We start from the raw sequence: 20,567 nt of genomic DNA on the forward strand, positions 1-20,567 counted from the left end.
TGGCTTCCTACCCTATGTATGCTTTCTAGGTGATCGGACTGGGGGATAGTCTGTAGCTACGACCTACTTGTATGGGTAACCTAACTCAAACGCGGCCTACGGGTTCAGGAACTCGTCGAAACTCTAGTGCACTTTTCTGAATAAGCAGCTGATTCATCGTATAGTCGGGGACGGGGCCTTTGCCGCACCTCTGGTAACACTCAGTCACTTCTTACCTTGAGACGAGTTTAGTTTGGGTGATTTACGCCGTTTCCCGTTGATTACTTCCCTTTGCTAGGGGGTCGTGGTTAACTTTGGGTAACAAAAGAGTAAAGTACATTTTGGGTGTCTGAACTACCATCTATCAGGTCTGTGATCACACGTAGTATGTGACTAAAAGAACGGTGCGGTCTCTTTAAGTCAAACCACTTTCCTAACTGCTGTTGCATTCTTTTTGAAGAAGAACAGTATAGTGGGCATACTCCTCTCCTCAAAGAGGTTAATCAGTATTACCAACGTAATACTCAAGAAAGATTAATCCCACATTATCAAGCATGTGTTCTCAATAAAATGGTTCCGCATTACCAACGTAGTGCACCACAAGTCATAACTGGTCTGCATTACCAACGTAATGTACAAGATAGACTAGTTCCCACGTCGTCCTTAACGTGGTAGCTCTCATAACAAATTTATCAACCCTCCCTCATCCAAGATAAATTTGTCCCACTTTACCTACTTTAGCAAAATATACTGGTCCACACTACCAACGTAGTGCTTGCAAGATTCATTGGCCTACATTACCAACGTAGTGTACAAGAGAGGCCCATTTTCCATTACCAATGTAATGAAGGCAAGAAAAACCGGCTTCCCCACATTACCAACGTAGTGTCTAGGGACTGGTTAATGGGTACTGATCCAGGGCCACAAAGTGGTAAGACATCAATACCGAAGGGGAGAGTCCTTGCGGATGGCATCATGTGTCACAAGTTAGGCCTGGCACTTGGTGTTTGAAGCACGTTTGTCTAGGAAGTATATGGTGGGAATGTCATTGAAGTGGACAAATAGAGTTTTTTATTTAAAGAGTATATGGTTTAAATGTTATTGAAAAAAGGTTAAAACTTTATGTTGTCTACTAGTTTTTGGGACCTGTTGTGTTTCCACCTTCTCGTGGTAGTTGTCCTGTAAGTACCAAAGTCTATTTTGACTATGGGAAACTAAGAGAAACACTTATATATATATATATAAATCTTGTTACATAAATAAGATATAAAACTTGCTTTATAGGCTTTTTAAAAATTTGATAGTTTTAGAAGTATAAATGTTGGTCTATCATTATCAGTGAGTGTTACTTGATGAGAAAAGTGTGTATTTGTATTTTGGTAAATCATTTAAACATAACATACTAGCAAAAATATCTGGATGTACATGCTTTACGCAAATACGTATCAATAAATAGGAAAGTTTTTTTGCTCAAGAGAGTATATTACTACATGCACCACACAAACATAAAATTTGTAAAATTGAATTCCCTGACGGGGAATTGAACCCCGGCCGCGTCGGTGAGAGCGACGAATCCTAGCCACTAGACCATCAAGGATGTTATATTTGATGCGTGCGCAGTTTGGTAATGATATCGCTTTCGTTCACTTTAAAAGTGGCTTGGTAATATTATTTTGGTTATTCTTCTTGGTTCCTTGGTTCTGGTTCCCTCATTTGTGGAATGGCGCGTTAATCTTGTCTGAGAAATGGAGATCTAGTTGGTACTGAGTTTGGCGGTGAGAAAAGAGTTTCTAAAAATACGTGATAAAGACCCGACAAATAATATTGCGGTGAAACTATTTTTGGTGTTCTAGAAGTTTTTCTGGTATTCTTTCTCCGAAGGTTCAGTTCGCGTCTTTTTGCTGCTTTTCTAAAATTGGCAGGTTGTTAATTATCTTAGTCGGTTACTCGTGAAATTCTCTTCTTTCTCAGTTACAATTATTTTTATTGTTATTTCGTCGCTCTCTCTCGTATCTCACTTATTTTATTATTACCTTCCTGTTTTGTTTAGTTCTTTATTTTTCTTATTATTCATATTATTTCCATCATAGTTTTCCCGTACCCTTATTTGATTTACTCTATTTTTGTATTGTTCTCATCATAGTTTTTCCGTACCCTGTTATTATTTTATTCCATTTTCGTATTAGTTATTTTTGTACCATAGTTGACAGCTGTCAAAACGTCTATATAAGATTGTCTGATTTATAATAATAAACGTCATCGAATTCTTTCTTTCTGATAAACTTTACTTGTTTTTAAACACTTGTGATTTATCTTTACTTCTTTGCAGATTTCAAAGCTTATTAGTGCAAATCTATATCTTTTTGTCTGTATTCTTTAACAATTAGTCTTACAGTCTCCTTCTTGTTATTCTATACATTTGTTTATTCTTATTACTCTATACAAGGTAAACATAAAGACAATCAGATTCATTTCAAGTGGTCCGATCTACCAGAGAAAGTTTATTAAATACAAGTAATTAGGTGCTCTCTACAATGGCTCAAAAATCTGGTTCTGATACTTTAACTACGAAAAAGGGCTTTAACTGGCGTGTTAGTGAACCGCGTAGCTTTTCTGGCGTTTCTGTTTCTGGTGAAGACTTGGGAAATGTGGCTTATACTTGGCTCAAGAAAATGGAGCGTTTGAAGGTTTCTGCTAAGCTTACGGATGATGAAGTTCTTTTCCTCGTCAGTGATCATTTGGTTCAAAAGGCTGAAACTTGGTTTAATGTCATTGGTGTCAAGGCAAATTCTTGGGATGAATTTACTACCTTATTCAAGAAACAATATTTGGCTGACCAAGAAGATAAATGGTGGAGTCAACTCCAGAACATGAAGCAAGGCGAAGGCGACAGTATTGATGATGTTGCCTTGAAGATGGAAGAACTTTTTGAACTTTTGGAGAATAAAAGTGATGCCTTCCAGATTCGTACGTTCTTGTCGGCTATTCGTTCTGATATCGGTTTTGAGGTAGAAAAGGACGGTACTCCTAGTTCTTTTGAGGGTGCTAAAATCAAGGCCAAGCAAGTTGAGAAGAGTCTCTTGAAATATAATTTTTCTGGTCGTACTGCTGTTTCTGAGAAAGGTCTTTATAAACCTGAGCCTTCGATTAGGTCAAGTTTTTCCGATGTCTCTTCTGTGGCTAGTTCCGACGTCCATTCTTTGGTGGCTAAACTTGAACAGCTCAGTATTAATTTGGTGCGTTTGAATGAAGGTGCTGCACAAGGTCAACCTAAACCTTTCGTCTCCTACAATAGCAACAATGGTAATAATGGTTCTCGTCCTGTCTTCACTTGTTTTTATTGTCGTGAAGTTGGTCATAAGAAGTATGATTGCCCCAAGTTTTTGCGTGATCAAGGTCAAGCTCCTGCCTCTAATCCTGCTACTGGTAGTAATAGTATTCCTTTGGGTAATACTGCTGATTCTTCTGCCGAGTCGGGAAAAGAGAACGAGCATCAGTAAATAATGAGGTTACTGATGTTCCCAAAATAAATAAAAATCCTCTAAATTCTCAAGAAGTCCAACTGGTTGATACGGTGGTCGATGGTGCTAAGGAAATTTTGGCGAATGAAATTTTGACCAATGGTGTCAAACGAAGGGCTATGGCGCCTCCATCTGTTGAAGCTATGGCTGGATCCTCAAATCGTAAGGTCGTTAGTTCTGGGTTTCAAAAGCAAGTCAAGCGCAAGACTAGGAATAAGGCTAGGCGGTACCCTGTTAAATTAAAAAGGTCAAAAATTTGGTCTAAGCTTTTAGGAACCGAAGCGGGAATATCTATGGCGGAGTGGTTATCTTTGGACAAGGAGGCTGCTGCTGAAATTATTGATGGTATTAGGTATCTTCGCGAATCTAAGGTTGTTGCTAGGAATAAGTCTGTTGGTGTAACAGATAAGGTCATTGCTGGTTTGAAGGATTTACCTGGTACTAGTGCTCCCATGGAAGTCAACGAAGTTGATATCGATGATGATTTTTCATCTATTGCTTCTGATGAAGACTATGGTGTTGTTTCAAGTCGTTCTACCAGCTCTGATGTCATGCAGTTATCTGAAGATGAAGGTGATTTGGAGTTTAGTGATGCTGAATCTGTCTATCGTTACCCGTATGATTTACAGAAGATGAAATCTAGTTCTCCTCTTCGTGCCATGATTTCCATTAATGGCAAATTCATCGAGGCGGTGTTCGATACTGGTGCGTCTGTTTCGATTCTGGGATCGAAGGTTTGTGCTGCTGCTGGTCTTGTACCAAATGGTGATAGTCTACATCTTATTGGATTCAACCAAGATCAGGTTCCTAAACCTTCAAATGTTGTTATGGATGTACCGGTTGAAATAGGTGGTAAAATCAGGCCTGAGCACATGGCGGTGCAAGATGGTTCTGAAATTTGCTTGTTGGGTGTCCCATGGTTTCAAGCGTATGGTGTTTCTTTGGATTTGGTTCACTCCCAAATAAGGGTGCCAACCTCGTCTGGTATCATCAAGGTTCAAGGTCGTACTTCTCATGTAAATCGTATGCCCTTCAAGTCCAAACAGGAGCAAGAAATCTATGTTGTCGCGGCTAGCCAAAAGTATTGTAGTACTTTGGAGGATGACTTGATCCCTGGTGATGAGAACAACAGTACTGATGACAAGAAGGTTCTGGAGTATAACGCCGACAATATCACCGAAGGTGTTGATGAAGAGCTACGCGAGGTGATCGAAAAATATAAATCTTGCTTTTCTGAGGTCTCAGGTCTTACATGCATCAAGGGCTACTCAGCAAGTATTAGGCTTAAGGATAACGCTGTACCCGTAAGGAATCGTCCTTTTCGTCTTGGTTGGTCGGATCAAGAGCTAGTGGATCAACATGTGCAAGAAATGTTGGATCTTGATATAATCGAGCCCTCTCAAGGTGAATGGTCAAGCTGTCTCTTTTTGGTGAATAAAAAGGAAACTTCGGTTAAGCGTCCTGTGGTTGACTTTCGTTCTGTGAATAAGCAAATCATAAAGGAGAATTATCCTACGGCTACTGTTTCGCAGTTGATTGAAGATGTGGGTTCAGCTAAGGTGTTTTCCACTTTCGATTGTACGTCTGGGTATCATCAATTATCGTTGAAGGAAGGTGCTGAAGTTACTGGGTTCATTACTAGCAAGGGTACTTTTCAGTACAAAAGATTAGCTCAAGGTCTCACAAATGGTTGCGCACAATTCCAAAGAGTAATGTCCTCTATATTTAAGGAGTTTATTGGTGATTTCTGTTCGGTCTTTTTGGACGATATACTCATTTTTTCCAATACCATGGAAGAACACAAGGTCCATCTAGAGTTGCTATTCGAAGCTTGCGTCGCCTCCAATTTGAAACTTAAGCGTGCGGAAGGAAACACTCCTGGTGAACGTAACATTACGAAGGTCAAGAATTTTCCTGTGCCAGCAAATGCAACCGACATAAGGAGCTTTTTGGGTCTTAGTGGCTATTACCGCAAGTATGTTCACCGGTATGGAGAAATCGCTGAACCCTTAATCCGGTTAACTAAGAAGAACTGTGCTTTCGAGTGGGGTGAAGAACAACAAGTTTCCTTCGATTTATTAAAGAACTCTTTGATAACGGCTCCGGTTTTGGCTGCGCCTTTGCGCGAACGTGTTCAATGTGTTTCGTGTGACGCTTCGAACAAGGGAATATCATTCATCGCAAGTCAAGTGGACTCTTGGGATGGTTTCGAGAATGAACAAGTATTATCGTATGGGTCTAAGGTCTTAAGTTCTAGTATGTCGACTTGGTCTATTCACCATTTGGAAGCTTTGGCGGTGGTAACTGGCGTTAAGTACTTCAAACATTGGTTGAAGGGCAAGAAATTTGTGTTGATCACGGATCACAGCTCATTGGTATACGTCTTTGCAAATCCGAAGGGTACCCCGAAATTGTCAAGGTGGGCGGCGTCTTTAATGGACTATGATTTCGAGATTAGGTATAGACCAGGAAAATCGAATCCAGCAGATCCCTTGTCCAGAAAGATCGTGGATCTTGAAGTCGGTAACCTCGATGAGATCATTAGGATCGTTTAATATTAGTAATATTGTTAGAAAAAAAAAAAAAAATGTGCAGATGAATCTATTCGTAGATTGTATAAATAACTTAGTTTATTTTAAATAAAAACATAATCTTTAATCTCTTCTTTAACTTTGGTCTAAAACTTTTATTTCTTGTATCCCTTCTCTCTAATACTTGTTTAAAATATTCTGTTTACCTTTGAATTGGTTGATTTTCCCTTTAAATAATTGGAGTTGTTATTTAACTGTATTTTTCATAATGGGTCTTATGTCTTTTCCGTGGTTTATATCCATTTATAACTACTTAACTGATGGGTTTTATCCTAAGGATGTTACTGATGGTGTTTCTCGACAAATCCGCTACAGGGCTAATTTGTTAATGATTGATGATGATGGTGTGCTGATTGAGAAGAAAACTGGTAGGATGCTATTACACGAAGGTAATGCTCTTCAGAAAATAATTGAAGTACACAAGGAAGGTCATCTGGGAATCTCTAAGACACTGGATAAGGTCTCTCGTAATTATTTGGTACACGATGGAAGGAAGTTGGTTACTGCCGTTGTCAAGTCGTGTGACACATGTCAGTTCCGTGCTCGTATACAAAATATCCGTTCCAACCCGGGTGTTGTTTTCAAAACTACTAAGGATCCTTTCATAATGATCGGTGTTGATGCTATAGGTCCCTTGCAATCTACTGAACGCGGAAATAAATATATCCTAACGGGTATTGATTATTTGACTAGGTGGCCTGTTGCTATGGCGGTTCCTGATATTAATGAGGTGACGACTGGAGAATTCTTGTATAGTATTGTCAAGGACTGGGGTGTTCCTCGTTATTGTTTAAGCGATCGCGGTTCAAATTTTATTTCTACGTATGTGCATGAGTTCTTGAAGCAAATCGGGTGTAAAAATATCATGACCACTAGTTATCGTCCTCAGTGTAACGGCATGTGCGAAAGGTTGAACTACAGCTTGGTGTCAGTGTTAGCTAAGATTGCTCGAGATGAAGAAAACATTGCAAATTGGGATAAGTATGTCGATACAGCGTTGATGGTCATTCGGACGACTAAGAATTCAAGCACTGGATATACCCCAAGTTATCTCTTATTTGGTTATGAAATGAGAACTCCTGCTGTCTGGGTAGCTCCCCGTCTCGATTTTGTTATCGGCGAAGAAGAAGAAGAGGTCCGCGATCGGGTCCTTTTGATCGAAAGAAAAATGTCCAAGGTTCGTGAGGTGGCTAGGCTCAAGTCTGATGAAAGAAAACTGAAGGCCAAAGAGCGTTACGATGGACGAGTTGTGTTTCGAAAGAAGTTCGAAATAGGTGACAAGGTGTTGCTTAAGGATGTCGTCCCCAAAACTAAGTTTTCGGATAAATGGTTAGGTCCCTTTACGGTGTTGCAAGTCAATAAGAATGGCACTTACCATTTGACTGGGTCTAATAGTCTTAGGTTGAAACACGCGGTAAACGGTGACTTATTGAAAATGTATAATAAGGAGGTTGAACACATGGTGCCCGTTGTTGGTGTGTCTGATGCTCAAGAACAATTTCAAAGTTGGTTGAATTCGAAGGTGAATGTCTACAGTTTTGTGGATACGCTCTTTTGAAAGTGGAACTTCAAGCTAGGTGGGCGGTACTTGATGCGTGCGCAGTTTGGTAATGATATCGCTTTCGTTCACTTTAAAAGTGGCTTGGTAATATTATTTTGGTTATTCTTCTTTGTTCCTTGGTTCTGGTTCCCTCATTTGTGGAATGGCGCGTTAATCTTGTCTGAGAAATGGAGATCTAGTTGGTACTGAGTTTGGCGGTGAGAAAAGAGTTTCTAAAAATACGTGATAAAGACCCGACAAATAATATTGCGGTGAAACTATTTTTGGTGTTCTAGAAGTTTTTCTGGTATTCTTTCTCCGAAGGTTCAGTTCGCGTCTTTTTGCTGCTTTTCTAAAATTGGCAGGTTGTTAATTATCTTAGTCGGTTACTCGTGAAATTCTCTTCTTTCTCAGTTACAATTATTTTTATTGTTATTTCGTCGCTCTCTCTCGTATCTCACTTATTTTATTATTACCTTCCTGTTTTGTTTAGTTCTTTATTTTTCTTATTATTCATATTATTTCCATCATAGTTTTCCCGTACCCTTATTTGATTTACTCTATTTTTGTATTGTTCTCATCATAGTTTTTCCGTACCCTGTTATTATTTTATTCCATTTTCGTATTAGTTATTTTTGTACCATAGTTGACAGCTGTCAAAACGTCTATATAAGATTGTCTGATTTATAATAATAAACGTCATCGAATTCTTTCTTTCTGATAAACTTTACTTGTTTTTAAACACTTGTGATTTATCTTTACTTCTTTGCAGATTTCAAAGCTTATTAGTGCAAATCTATATCTTTTTGTCTGTATTCTTTAACAATTAGTCTTACAGTCTCCTTCTTGTTATTCTATACATTTGTTTATTCTTATTACTCTATACAAGGTAAACATAAAGACAATCAGATTCATTTCATATCTATTTTAAAGCGCGGTTTTTATTATAGCCGTTGTAAAAAGACAAATCACGTGATTTACACGTGTTGGATCACGTGAAATGATTTTGATTGGTCAACAGTCTGTCTAGAAGAAGACAGCCAATGTTTCTTTTCAAATACTTTGACAGATGCCAAAGGGTCAGCCTAACATATTACCTTGAATCAAATGTAAAATAATTACAATATACATATAGACCGTATGCGTACTACTTTTAGACTACTTTTAACGTCTTGCTTTAGACTTTTTATTATTATTTCTGCCTAGGTTCAAGATCGAGCGAGCGCGAGTGTAAAAGAGGAACGATTGCACTATTAAAAGTAATAAATAAAAAGCGTTCACTATATATTTTTTACAGTCATAAATTTTATTTTTTGGTTGTTTGGATATCGTGATATACAAAGAGAAAAAACATGTGAAATGACGAGGGAAGGAAAAGAAACGCAATTTTTTTTATTTATTTAATTATTAGATAGGGTGGAGTGAGATTTTCGTTTTTTAATACAATGGGGGGATGAGGGTGGGAGAAAAAAAAATAAAGGAGGGGGAGGGGGGTTTATTTCTAGTTGTCATGGGAAAAGGGACAATTCGTACCATTGCGACAACCTTCAGGCGACGCATAATAGTTACATGTACGAGCACCGACACGCATAGGACCACCACCACCACCACCACCACCGGCGCGGTGAGTCGAATTACCACCGCCTCGACCTCTTCCTTGTGCTCCTCTACCTCGATTCTTTTGTGACGATGGACGATTTTTATGATGAGTTTCACGAGCATATCCCTACAAATTGATGACCCCAAAAAAAAAGAAGAGAGAGAGAGAGAGGAAAAGAAGCATAAATTAGATTTTTTTTGTTTTAACATTAGAAAATTAAAAAAGTTTATCTCTTTTTATTTTTTTTTTTACTTCGTTTGAATAGTTTTGAGGTTGATGAATGGGTTGATACGTGTTGGGTTGATAGGTGGGTGTTGGCATAGATGTAGTATTACCTGCTGCTAAAAATGACAGTTGCTTTAAAGATTGCATAATGCTACACAAAAAACAGATGAGTTTTCGATTTTTTTTTTTTTTTTTTTGACAACTTTTTGTTACCCTGGATTATTCTTTAACATGGCTTCTACTGTATGACTTGATATTTCCGGTAAAGATGTGTTTGTAGCAACACGTTGTACGGGATTCATGGGTGGTGGAGGAGGAGGTGGGGATTGATACTGTTGTGGTAAAGGATCCTTCATGGCAGCCGCAATGGCAGCAGCGGCATTTAAATTCTCCGGTGTCATCATATCAGGATGAATTGTATTATGGTGAACATGTTGATTAACATCGACCAAAGGAATGAGTTTTGTATCGTTGTTTGGATCGGGCACTTCATCGGGCTCACCAGGAGAAGATGGAATATGTTGAGCACTGGTATAAATCGCTGCAAGAGCCACTTTCTCTCGACTGTCTTGAGAGGCGGTTTCAGGTGTACGCACTTGTTTATGAATCACCAGATTAGGGTTCTCATCCGTGTTGAAACTAAGTTCCAAAGGTTGGTACCAAGTCACGGTAGGAATATTGTAATAAGGCTCTTCCTTTGGTGCGGTATCCTACAATCATTTTTTTAATTTAACCATGGATAGAAACAATTAAAAAAAGTTACTTACAAAACTCGTCCATTCTTCTGGGTTTTTCTCATATTCTCTAATCTCAAACAAATTCTCAGCAAAAGTAACTGATTTCTTTGCAGGTCGCTTAGTTGTGGTTGTTGTAGCAGCAGCAGCAGCAGTAGAAGTAGAAGTAGTAGCAGCCACAGTCTCTTCTTTATTGGGGCCAACGCTGTAGACAGGACGGACAGTACGATACTTTACATCCGACGCAAGCGAAGAAGTAAAAAAATTCGGATCCGTCATGGCTTTGGGTCTTGCAGCCGGAGGATCTTTTTGGATAGCCAATCTTATTTTCTTTTGTTCCGTTGCTGGAGGAGAATCCGAAGAGGCTTTTTTGATTTTTTTAATGCTTTTATTTAGTACTCCTATTACATGGTTATTTGATTTATTCATACATCTTTCAGGACTGTCTCTTTTTCCGCCGAGTTGCTTAGATTGCATATCTTTCCAAGTTTTAATCAAATTGGTGGTTTCGTGCACTAATTGTTCATCATTGAATGTCATGGCAGTCTTTTTTATATCCTTGACAGCGTGACCTAATTCGTTCTCAATCAAATTGGATAATTCGAAAGGAATATAATTCAACACCTATTCAATTTTTCTTTTAGTATGATTTTTTCCCCCTGATGATGTATCTATATATATATCATTTCGTTACCATGAGGATGCGCTTGATGATCTCGGGTTGCCATGGATCTTTGCATCGAACAATAGTTTTTTGCAGTCTCTTTGCAACAAATCGTGATTTGCCGATACTAGATAGATGAGGTTAAAAAAAAAATCAGGGTAGACTCCCCCTCCAAACAAAGAAAAAAGATATAGTTACTGGATCAATAAATCCTGATTTGTCGTGTTGATTAATTTGTTGAGGCGATCCAAAGTAAATTGAGGTTCGGCATTGGCAAGAAACCGATTGAATTCAGCAATAGATTTTAATCCTGCTGTCAAATAGAAAAAAGTAAGTAACACACGAATAAGTTTCCCTTTATTGTTTACCTCCTTCACCATCAGATAAATAACCTCCAGCTAATTGATGAAGAAGGAAAAAATAAAAAAAAGAAGGTATTAGAGCACAGTAAGAAAATAAAGAGTAAAAAAAAAAAAGAGTCCTCTCTCTTTCTCTCTCGCTACTTTTTTTTTTTTTTTTTTTTTTTTTGCTGATTTAGAATTCACACGGCACACGGACGCATACATATACACAATGACGCTCAAGAACCCTTATATTAAAGTAAGTTTTTTTTTCTGTTACATCAATTAATGCAATGTCTTATGTTGGACAAAAATAGAGGTAGATATATATATACATATATATATATAAAAAAAATAGGGCCCAATAAAAAAAAGAGAAAAAAAAAAACTTGGTTATATCTTGTTATTAAATCAACCGTTTCCCTTTTTTTTTCATGATATCTCAATTTAAATAGAAAACAATGGGTTGCGTGTGAGTGAGTGAGAGAGAGAGAAAGAGAGTATCGTTTGAAGTGTGGTTTTTGGGTTGCAATGTAAAAGAGCTGTGCTGGCTTGTTTACGAGATTAATAAAAATAAACGAAATTAGCTTACCATCAGACATTGTCTATAATATATCTTTTTTCTAAAGAAGAGGGTGTAAAGTGTTGAAAAAGATAGAAAAAAAAAGGAAGAGGTGTAGAAAGAGAAAGAGAAGAGAGAAGAGAGAAGAAAACCTTTTTGTTTTCAAATGGCGTTTGGATTATCCTTTCAAATGAGAAAAAAAAGAATAAATTTTTTTTTAACGCTGTTATTTTATTTTTATTTATCTTTTTTTTTTATACAAGGCGCAGTCACCCACTATTAAATACGTCACCCTCCCACCACTCTTCTTTTTCACCTTTTTTTCTCTCTCTCTCTCAAAACGATGTCAACAGAACAAGACCTAGATAAATACTTTTCCACCACAGAAAAGCACGTAGAAATCGAGCGTGTTCTTCAATGCTTCAAACTGGACCCTTTTGCCGTCCTAGAGCTTCCTTACACAAAGCCAGACCCCAAGGCCATTAAAATGGCCTATCGTAAAAAGAGTCTCATGATCCACCCCGATAAAGTCAAGCATGAAGGAGCTCAAGACGCCTTTGGACTTTTAAAGAAAGCTGAATCAGAACTGACAGACGAGACACGTCTCAAGTTTCTTTTGACGGTCATTGAAGAAGCACGCGTGGAAGTCTTGCGTGACAATGGACATAAAGTTAAAACCGAAGTCATTATTAATGCACCCACCATGACACAAGAAGCGGATGGACCACGCTTAAAGGCTTCATTGGACTCATACACGGTGGTAGACGAAAAGGAATATCCTTATTTGCAAACACCCATTGGTCAAACACAGGTCAAGGAAAAGATGAAGGAAATCCTAATTGAAATGGAATTACGTAAGCGTCGACAAATGAAAAAGGAGATGGAAGCAGAGGGAGCCGAAAAGCGAAAAGCAGAGCAAGTGGTGACTGATCGAAAGAGAAAGGCAGAAGATGCTAAACAATGGGAAGCCTCTCGTGATACACGCGTGAATAGTTGGCGTGACTTTCAAAAAAAGGGTGGTAAAAAAGTGAAAAAGATTCGCAAGTCTGGATTATGAAATGAATAACACACATTTCATTTTTATTTTAATGTGTTTCTAAAAAATAAGAGTAGTGAAAGAAGAGGTGGAAATAAAAAAAAAGAAGAGATAATTTACAATCTGGAGACAATGGCATCAGTGTATTCAGTGAGAGAAGCCTTTCCACCTAAATCACCAGTCAAGTGCTTACCCTCAGCAAGGGTATCAAAGACGGCCTTCTCAATGTTATCGGCTTGAGTGTAGAGTCTCATGTGTCTCAACATCATGATACCACTATATAAAAAGAAAAAAAAAAGTGTTAGTTTCTCCTCCACTCTCTTTTATATGTATATACGTACGATAAGAGCAAGGCAGTGCTGTTAGCCTTATCTTGACCAGCTATTGTAAACACATTAGTATGTATCCTACTCAAACACGAAATCTCTTAACTTACCGATATCGGGAGCAGTACCATGGACAGCTTCAAAGATGGAAGCATCCTTACCAATGTTACCGGAGGGAGTCAAACCAAGACCACCGATCAAACCAGCACTCATATCGGACAAGATATCACCATACAAGTTGGGCATAACCATGACGGTGTCAGAGTAGATGGAGGGGTCAGCAGTGATCTAAAATGGTGTATTTAGTCTACACATTCTCTTTTCTCTCTTTAAAAAATATTACTTACGTGGAGACAAGCACGATCGAGGAGGACATCGTTGAACTTGATGTTGGGGAAATCCTTGGAGACTTCCTTACAAACTTGCAAGAAGAGACCATCAGCCAATTTCCTATTAATCGACAACTACCTCTTTAGCAACCAAAAAAAAAAAAAAAAAAAAAAAACTGCTTGGAAACCTACATGATGTTGGCCTTGTGGACAGCAGTAACACGATCACGACCAATGGTTTCGGCATAGGTGAAAGCATAACGAGCAACACGCTCAGAAGCTTCACGAGTGATCAATTTGATGGATTGGACAACACCATCAACAACCTTGTAATAACAATTTTTTTTAAAAGTCAATTTTAAACAGTCTCACTTTTTTTTTTTCTTTTTTTTTTCTATTGCTTACCTCGTGTTCAATACCAGAGTATTCACCTTCGGTGTTTTCACGGATAAGAACGGTATCAACGTTCTCATAAGGGGTCTCATAACCATTGATGGAACGACAGGGACGGACGTTAGCATAAAGGTTGAAAGTACGACGAAGAGTCAAGTTAAGAGAGACATGACCCTTACCAATGGGGGTAGCAAGAGGACCCTTTAAGGCAACGGTACTCTTACGGACACTTTGGATGGCAACATCAGGAATGGCAGTCTTACCATCCTTAATAATAGGTGTGACATCAACTTCCTCCCACTCAATAGGGGTCTTGGCAGCAGCAAAGATCTTCTTGACTGAACGAGAAATCTCGGGACCAATACCGTCACCAGGAATCAAGGTGACAAGGTAGTTACCCTGAATATATAAGAAGGACCAATAGATTAATATCTCATCTTTTCGCTCTCTCTCTTTCTCTCTCTGTCTCTTTTTTTTTTGCATTCAATGCACTGTACTTACGTTGTCATTCTTGGGAGCGTTAAAGGCTTGTGTGATGCTGGGAGTAGCAGTAGTGATAGCACGAGAGTTAGCCTACAAAAAAAAAAAAAAAGTTTAATAACTTATATAACTGCAAAAAAAAAAAAAAAAAAAAAGAAAGTATCCAATGATGTTTTACCTTGACGGAAGACATGGCAGAGGCTTTGAGTGCAGCAGAAGTACGGGCCAACATTTTATTTATATATGTTTTTTTTTACAAGATAAATGGGAAGAAGAGGGACAATAATGGGAGTTTTAAAAAACTAATTCAGATATAGTAAATTATAATAAACAAGTCCCACCCTTCCTAACCCGAGCAGCGGGGGGGTGGGTGGTCGTCCAGGGCCTTTTTTTTTATATACCCTATAAAAAAATGTGACACACACACAAATTGATCGGTTTCCATTCTTTTTTCTTTATTTTAAGCCTTCCCTTCCCACCTCTTTTTTTTTTACCAGCCTTAATAGTAACCCTGTTATGTACATCTTTAAATATTTTAGCCATTTATACCGTTCTTTTCCATATTCATGAGTGGTGCCGTCACCTGTAAACTCCGATAAGCGGCTAATCCTTTTATCTGTTCACTCTCTATCTCTCTCTGGGGTATTCCCTTGTAGAATTAAAAAAAAAAATGCATTAAAAAAAAAAAGTAAATTGAAAAGCCGACTCTATGTACAAAAAAAATTTTTGTTTTATTTTATGTAAGCTGGGAGGGGGAAATATTTAACAAGAGGGAAAGAAAAGAGAAAAAGAGAATTTATTGCTTGGCAGTCCATTTCTTGAGACGGATGGAGTGAACCTTGATGAAACCATCAGCATCAACTGGGTTATAACCACCTTGTTCATCCATAGAGGATTCTTGCATATCATAGAGCTTGGCACCAGCACCGACAGCAACACGACCTTCAACAATGGTGTTACCCTTGTAGAGCTTCAACTTGACATCACCAGAGACGTTACGTTGAGTGAACTCAATGGATTGAGTCAAGTACTCACACTCAGGAGAGAAGTATTGACCATTGTAAAGAGCCTTACCGTAAGGAACAGTAATGTTTTGATCACGAAGAGCACGTAATTGACCATCCATAGTCAAACCTTCAAGATCCATATGAGCAGTACGCAAAATGGTTCCACCAGGAGTCTCATAACAACCACGAGACTTGACACCAATGAAACGAGATTCAACAATATCAATACGACCAACACCGTTACGACGGGCAACAGCGTTCAAGTAAGTGAAAAGCTTGACATCATCCTTCTCAACAACTTGTCCGTCATTGTGGTTAACAACCTTAACGGGAATACCGTGCTCGAAAGTAATGGTAATACGTTCAGGAGTGTTGGGTGCATCCTCAGGATCAACAGTGAGCTTCCACATCTCCTTGGGAGGTGTAACATTGGGATCTTCGAGAATACCAGCTTCATAAGAAATATGGAACAAGTTCTCATCAGTAGACCAGGGCTTGGCCTTGGTTTGGGCAACGTGAATGTTCTTTTCAGCAGCAAAGTCCAAAAGAGCACTACGACCAGCGAAACGCTCGAAGAAGACTAATTTTTTAAATTAGTTACATATCCTTACTCAGCTAAATATATATATAAAAAAAACTTACTAGGTAATCTCCAGGGAGCAATGACTTCAATGTCAGACTTCAAGGCATAGTAGGCAAGTTCGAAACGGACTTGATCGTTACCCTTACCGGTACAACCGTGAGAAACGTATTGACAACCTTCTTGAGCAGCAATCTCGATTTGTCTACGGGCAATGACGGGACGAGCCAAAGAAGTACCTAAAAGGTAGACAGACTCATAGATGGCGTTAGCTTGAATAGCAGGGTAGATTTGCTCCTTGACAAATTCAGCTTTAAGATCCTATACATATAAAATGAACTTAGTATGATAGAACGCGTTTCCCAGACTCATATATATATATCACAACTTACCTCAACAAAGACCTTGGCGGCACCAACAGATAAAGCCTTAGCCTTGATGGCTTCAAAGTCTTCCTCTTGACCAACATCGGCAATATAAGCTAAGGTTTCATAACCTTGCTCAATCAACCAAGCCAAAATGACAGAGGTGTCTAATCCACCAGAGTATGCAAGAAGAACCTTTCCTTTGTTACCAGCCATTGTTATTATTAAAAAATGTGTGTAAAGAAAGAAGAAGAAAAAAAAAAATGTCAAAATCTTTTTTAAATAAAGAAAAAAAAAATTCTTCTAGGAGGGTGTCATCCACTATTCAAACCCCGGATTGTCTATTTTTTTTTTTTTATAACTGTTATTATACGCGCGGCATATTTTTCCAAGCAGATTCATATAGACATCACACCCATTGTAAATAAAATAAAATAATGATAGGTATTCCTATACATGTCAAGTCACGTACAAAGCACACACATACATAAAGTATCTTGATCTCGTGAGGAAACGGGTGCGATAGAGTTTAGCGGACTCTGGAAGTAATAGTTTTAAAAGTGATAAACGATGAGTCAGAGTTCCATAAAAGTCGATTTTTTTTTTTATTATCCCTCAACCCCACTAAAAGTCGATCCCATTTTTAAAACAAATCTCCGCCTCCTCCCCCCGCTTCTCCCTCCACTATGTATCACACGTGACCCCAACTCAAAAAAAAAAAGTATATAAAGCAGAAAAAAAATAAGATAGTATATCCATTACTCTCAGTTTTTTTTTAATTTATTAAAAATATCAATATGGAATAACGCACACGAATCATCTAGTAAAAACACACACTTTTTTAAAAGTTTCAATTCGACTTTTTCTAGAATTTTCTACGTAGAAAATCATCTATATATTAAACAGCGATCATACAAAGCAACAAGTAAAACACACCGAGAAAGAGAGAGAGTTTTTATTTTTCGCAAAATATATTCATTTTTTGTTTAAGCGAGTTGTTTTTCATTGGCAGCAGCTTTATCCGCATATGAGGAAGCCAAAATCTCCTTTAATAATTCATTCACCTGAGGCAACTTGGACAAATCATTCTTAGCCACTGCAATCTCTTGCTCGTTCAATCCGGACTTGGATGAAATTGCATGTTGCAATTGCTCTCGCTTGTTATCCACCGCCTCCACACGTTGTTTAAACTGATAGAATAGAATTTCCGCACGTTGTAAAGTTTCTTGCAAATTAATCGTCATGGATAAATCATTTGTGTATTTCAATATCTCGTCAAAGTTTTTCAAGTACTCTATAATCACATCACGATGCTATCAACATTGCTCTGTTAGTTTTCAATTAAAAAAGTATCTCGCTACTCTTTTTAATTACCTGGTCTAGGATGGACAACGCAACAAAGATATGGAACTGATCCGTCAAGTAATCCGTCCAGAGTACCTCCCACAATGTTAGCATATCTTTCCATGGAAACTCACGCTTAAACCAAACCAACAACCATCGAAAGCAAAAGAAAAAATTACAACTGTCTGTGCGTTGGAAGTGTTTGTACAGGGATGGATCCATAAATTGTAATAACAAATCCATCGTCAGTAATTGTTTATGCATACCCGATTGATCTGTATAGAAATTAGACTTCTTTTTTTTGTCCAGAGTTAGTTTCAATCATAATAATAATAAGTTTTTGTTTACCATTCGGTCCATGAACCCAGAAAAGGCCCAGAAGGCTAAAGGTTCTTCACCAATCACGGCAAAGAGAGGTGACAAGAGATCAGACATGCCTTGAACATACCCAAGTTCCGTATTAAACTCGTTATAAGTTACCAATATACATTTGAGAATCTCGAGGTTTTCATTCGTGCCGACGTTCATGATCGGATCAGGATTAGGCATACTTTCATCTACGTAAATATCCACGGTTCGATCCGTACGATGCACGTCCTTGTCTATAATATATATATATATATATATGGAAAAAAGCTATAAGAATGATTTGTAAACTATAAAAGCCTCTCTCTCTCTCTTACCAATGCGGTGCTTTTGGTCTTGGAAATGACTAGAGTTTCGACGCGATTCATCTTGACTCCATCTGTTCTTCAAGGATTGATATGCCTCTCTGCAGGTACACAATATATAAGCATCACTCATTATCTCTCTCTTTGTATATATATATATAAAATTACCTTCGATCCACATCAATTAAATGTCGTTCCACCGCAGTTGAATTCCAAGGATAAACACCCGTTAAAAACAACCAAGCTTCTTTTCTGACGGCAGGATCCAATCCACCTCGAAAGATATGTTTCCTTACTGTGGGTTCACCTACACTTAATTTCCCATCTTCATCAAAATAAGATCTCCAGGCAGCCTCTGTTACTGGCTTTGTTCTTGTATGGGTTGGGATCGAGAAATCATTCTCAGAGTTCAAGACTTCAAACACACCTAAGGCTGTATCTTCCTCCCATCCATGACCCCATACGCCTACATTACGATACTTGCGTTCACGCGGTGCTGAGATCTCTGATTGTGCTGCTAATCCCGCTGCCCATTTAGCTAAAAAGATACGTGCAGAATCATAGTCATCGACCGTCTGTCGCACTGTTTCGTTACGACAAAGGTCTTGTACATCGCGTGGGACAAAAGGTCGTGTAGCCGGACTATTCAGTATGCTGACAGCTGCATCACGAGAAAACTTGGTGACGCGTGATAACTTTTCCAGGATATTCCAACGTGCCTCTTTCAATGTCTACAATAGAGTGTATGTGAGTTGGGATAGGTTTAGGTGGTCTAATAATAAAAAGTATAACTTACAGCAACAAAGGGGTCCATTTGTGCGGATTCAAAGACGTTTTCTTGCTTAGGAGTAGGAGGATACACTGCCTTTTTTTGACGACTAGCCGCCATTGTTTGACGAATTTCTTCTTGATCCGCTTCTGTACCTACCAAATACAAATTCTCCACCTCACTTGATCTATATTATATATCAGGTTAATCTTTTGTTTCTTTTTTTTTTTAAAAAAAAAAAAAAATAGAAAAAATAAAAAAACGTACTTGATCACCTTGACAAGTTGACCCAATCTTTCAACAAATTCATCACCGCCCCAGCGAACTTGACCGTCATCATTGGCGGTGAATTTACCTCCTTGGGTCTTTTTCTGTAACATGGTACTTTTGCTCTCATCATCGTGGAACCAATAGGGACCCGAGGATTGACCTGATTTAAAGTTCAGGATAAGACTACCGTACCATTTAGAGAATGAAGGTGGTTTAATCACCAGAGAATGAAGCGTGTCCAATGCCACTGAAATCGCATACAGTGTATGTTCTTCGGGTACGGAAGGAATCATGATCGAAGCTTTTTATTTCTTCAAAAGTTAGTTCCCATACGTGATACACACGTTTTCTCTTTAATTTCTTACATTCCACTTCTTCTTGAGGATTGATATCTACTTGTACAAAGGCCTCTAAATCCTTGGAAGGGATCAAAGCTTCGGGTGTCCAAGCCACGAGATAATCATGAGACGCCTTTTTTTTAAGTGTATGTGTTAAAAAGAAAGTGTGTTGTCTCTCTCTTTTCTGATATGTATATACCTTTTCAACAATAGATAAAAAGCCAGGGATAAACTCACTGGTATTGGTAGAAGGATGTATATACACTTTGGATTTAGAGTATAATAACTTTACAGGTATCTCTTCCGTCTGTTCATGTTGATTCATACTACTAGCTGATTCCGTTTCCATGCGAGGATCGTTTATAATCTAAATGTAAATAGTTTCAGTCAAGTAGTCTTTAAGTATAAAAAAGAACATACTGCAAAGCTGTCATCCATGGCTGCGCGTAATTACAAAAGAAAATAAAATAAAAATAGTTTAGTGTGTGAGAGCAAAAAGGTAAAAAAAAAGGTCATGATGAGATATTTTTATAACCCCCAATCAGTTACCTTATTTGGGTCAGTACAGATGCAGCGGACGTTTGAAAAAAATGCATGAATCATATTAGTGTAGCCAAAAAAAAGAAGGTTTACTTTTTTTGTGCCGGCTTAACTATCGGATTCCATCTTTTTATACCTGTCATGACATGGATGATCATTTCATCTAGTTAAATAACAACCTCATCTCACTTAAATGTATGTATACATGTTTATAAAATAAGGAACGTCATTCTGACGTAAACGTAACAGCCTTTAAACGTTTAGTAGGAGTATTCTTGCTAACCCCAAGATACACATTGATCAAATTGATATAATAGGTATCAGTGTTTTTTTTGGTTGCACATTTACACAAAAAAAACAGG

The 20,567-nt window shown here is 38.1% G+C and overlaps 5 protein-coding genes and 1 non-coding gene across 6 annotated transcripts; 1 reads left to right on the top strand and 5 right to left on the bottom strand.

Annotated features, from left to right (window-relative positions):
* Window positions 1-1,504: 1,504 nt before the first annotated feature.
* Window positions 1,505-1,576, bottom strand: EV154DRAFT_t53. Its single transcript has one exon. It is a non-coding gene; the product is annotated as a tRNA-Glu (tRNA).
* Window positions 1,577-9,004: 7,428 nt separating this feature from the next.
* Window positions 9,005-11,960, bottom strand: EV154DRAFT_506093 (uncharacterized protein). Its single transcript, XM_051601244.1, has 9 exons — window positions 11,788-11,960; window positions 11,223-11,252; window positions 11,053-11,167; window positions 10,885-10,981; window positions 10,622-10,814; window positions 10,224-10,555; window positions 9,670-10,166; window positions 9,484-9,607; window positions 9,005-9,357 (listed from the first exon to the last, which is right to left on the bottom strand). The coding sequence occupies exons 1-9, from the start codon at window positions 11,795-11,797 to the stop codon at window positions 9,133-9,135; spliced, it is 1,623 nt and encodes a 540-aa protein (XP_051458445.1). The 5' UTR covers window positions 11,798-11,960; the 3' UTR covers window positions 9,005-9,132.
* A 284-nt stretch (window positions 11,961-12,244) lies between these two features.
* EV154DRAFT_537679 (uncharacterized protein) lies at window positions 12,245-12,814 on the top strand (the record flags this gene model as incomplete). The annotated part of the gene is made up of 1 exon (XM_051604228.1): window positions 12,245-12,814. One exon carries the CDS (start codon window positions 12,245-12,247, stop codon window positions 12,812-12,814), a length of 570 nt encoding a protein of 189 aa, XP_051458446.1.
* Window positions 12,815-12,861: 47 nt separating this feature from the next.
* On the bottom strand, window positions 12,862-14,704 carry EV154DRAFT_202381 (isocitrate dehydrogenase, NAD-dependent). The gene is made up of 8 exons (XM_051594346.1): window positions 14,500-14,704; window positions 14,343-14,414; window positions 13,854-14,240; window positions 13,641-13,774; window positions 13,467-13,569; window positions 13,230-13,407; window positions 13,135-13,174; window positions 12,862-13,069 (listed from the first exon to the last, which is right to left on the bottom strand). The coding sequence occupies exons 1-8, from the start codon at window positions 14,551-14,553 to the stop codon at window positions 12,910-12,912; spliced, it is 1,128 nt and encodes a 375-aa protein (XP_051458447.1). The 5' UTR covers window positions 14,554-14,704; the 3' UTR covers window positions 12,862-12,909.
* A 329-nt stretch (window positions 14,705-15,033) lies between these two features.
* On the bottom strand, window positions 15,034-16,600 carry EV154DRAFT_551019 (argininosuccinate synthase). Its single transcript, XM_051604958.1, has 3 exons — window positions 16,301-16,600; window positions 15,971-16,229; window positions 15,034-15,908 (listed from the first exon to the last, which is right to left on the bottom strand). Exons 1-3 carry the CDS (start codon window positions 16,487-16,489, stop codon window positions 15,118-15,120), a joined length of 1,239 nt encoding a protein of 412 aa, XP_051458448.1. The 5' UTR covers window positions 16,490-16,600; the 3' UTR covers window positions 15,034-15,117.
* Window positions 16,601-17,064: 464 nt separating this feature from the next.
* On the bottom strand, window positions 17,065-20,151 carry EV154DRAFT_506100 (GTPase activating protein). The gene is made up of 10 exons (XM_051601245.1): window positions 20,086-20,151; window positions 19,865-20,032; window positions 19,693-19,798; window positions 19,325-19,628; window positions 19,085-19,244; window positions 18,457-19,019; window positions 18,301-18,389; window positions 17,966-18,219; window positions 17,648-17,911; window positions 17,065-17,586 (listed from the first exon to the last, which is right to left on the bottom strand). Exons 1-10 carry the CDS (start codon window positions 20,101-20,103, stop codon window positions 17,260-17,262), a joined length of 2,253 nt encoding a protein of 750 aa, XP_051458449.1. The 5' UTR covers window positions 20,104-20,151; the 3' UTR covers window positions 17,065-17,259.
* Between the last annotated feature and the right edge of the window lie 416 nt (window positions 20,152-20,567).

The sequence above is a fragment of the Mucor mucedo genome, assembly GCF_025094135.1.
Source record: "Mucor mucedo strain NRRL 3635 chromosome Unknown EV154scaffold_37, whole genome shotgun sequence".
Taxonomy (NCBI): domain Eukaryota; kingdom Fungi; phylum Mucoromycota; class Mucoromycetes; order Mucorales; family Mucoraceae; genus Mucor; species Mucor mucedo.

Coding starts and splice junctions, on each gene's coding strand:
- EV154DRAFT_551019 (XM_051604958.1), bottom strand. CDS start 16,489: ATGGCTGGTAACAAAGGAAAGGTTCTTCTTGCATACTCTGGTGGATTA. Junction 16,230..16,300: donor CCGCCAAGGTCTTTGTTGAG/GTAAGTTGTGAT, acceptor TTATATGTATAG/GATCTTAAAGCTGAATTTGT. Junction 15,909..15,970: donor TGCTCCCTGGAGATTACCTA/GTAAGTTTTTTT, acceptor TTAAAAAATTAG/TCTTCTTCGAGCGTTTCGCT.
- EV154DRAFT_506093 (XM_051601244.1), bottom strand. Junction 10,556..10,621: donor AAGAGACAGTCCTGAAAGAT/GTATGAATAAAT, acceptor AAATCAAAAAAG/CCTCTTCGGATTCTCCTCCA. Junction 9,358..9,483: donor CTCAAAACTATTCAAACGAA/GTAAAAAAAAAA, acceptor ATCAATTTGTAG/GGATATGCTCGTGAAACTCA.
- EV154DRAFT_202381 (XM_051594346.1), bottom strand. CDS start 14,553: ATGTTGGCCCGTACTTCTGCTGCACTCAAAGCCTCTGCCATGTCTTCC. Junction 13,175..13,229: donor TGGTACTGCTCCCGATATCG/GTAAGTTAAGAG, acceptor TGTTTACAATAG/CTGGTCAAGATAAGGCTAAC. Junction 13,070..13,134: donor AGCACTGCCTTGCTCTTATC/GTACGTATATAC, acceptor CTTTTTATATAG/TGGTATCATGATGTTGAGAC.
- EV154DRAFT_506100 (XM_051601245.1), bottom strand. Junction 19,020..19,084: donor AAATGGACCCCTTTGTTGCT/GTAAGTTATACT, acceptor ACTCTATTGTAG/ACATTGAAAGAGGCACGTTG. Junction 18,390..18,456: donor TTAATTGATGTGGATCGAAG/GTAATTTTATAT, acceptor GTGTACCTGCAG/AGAGGCATATCAATCCTTGA.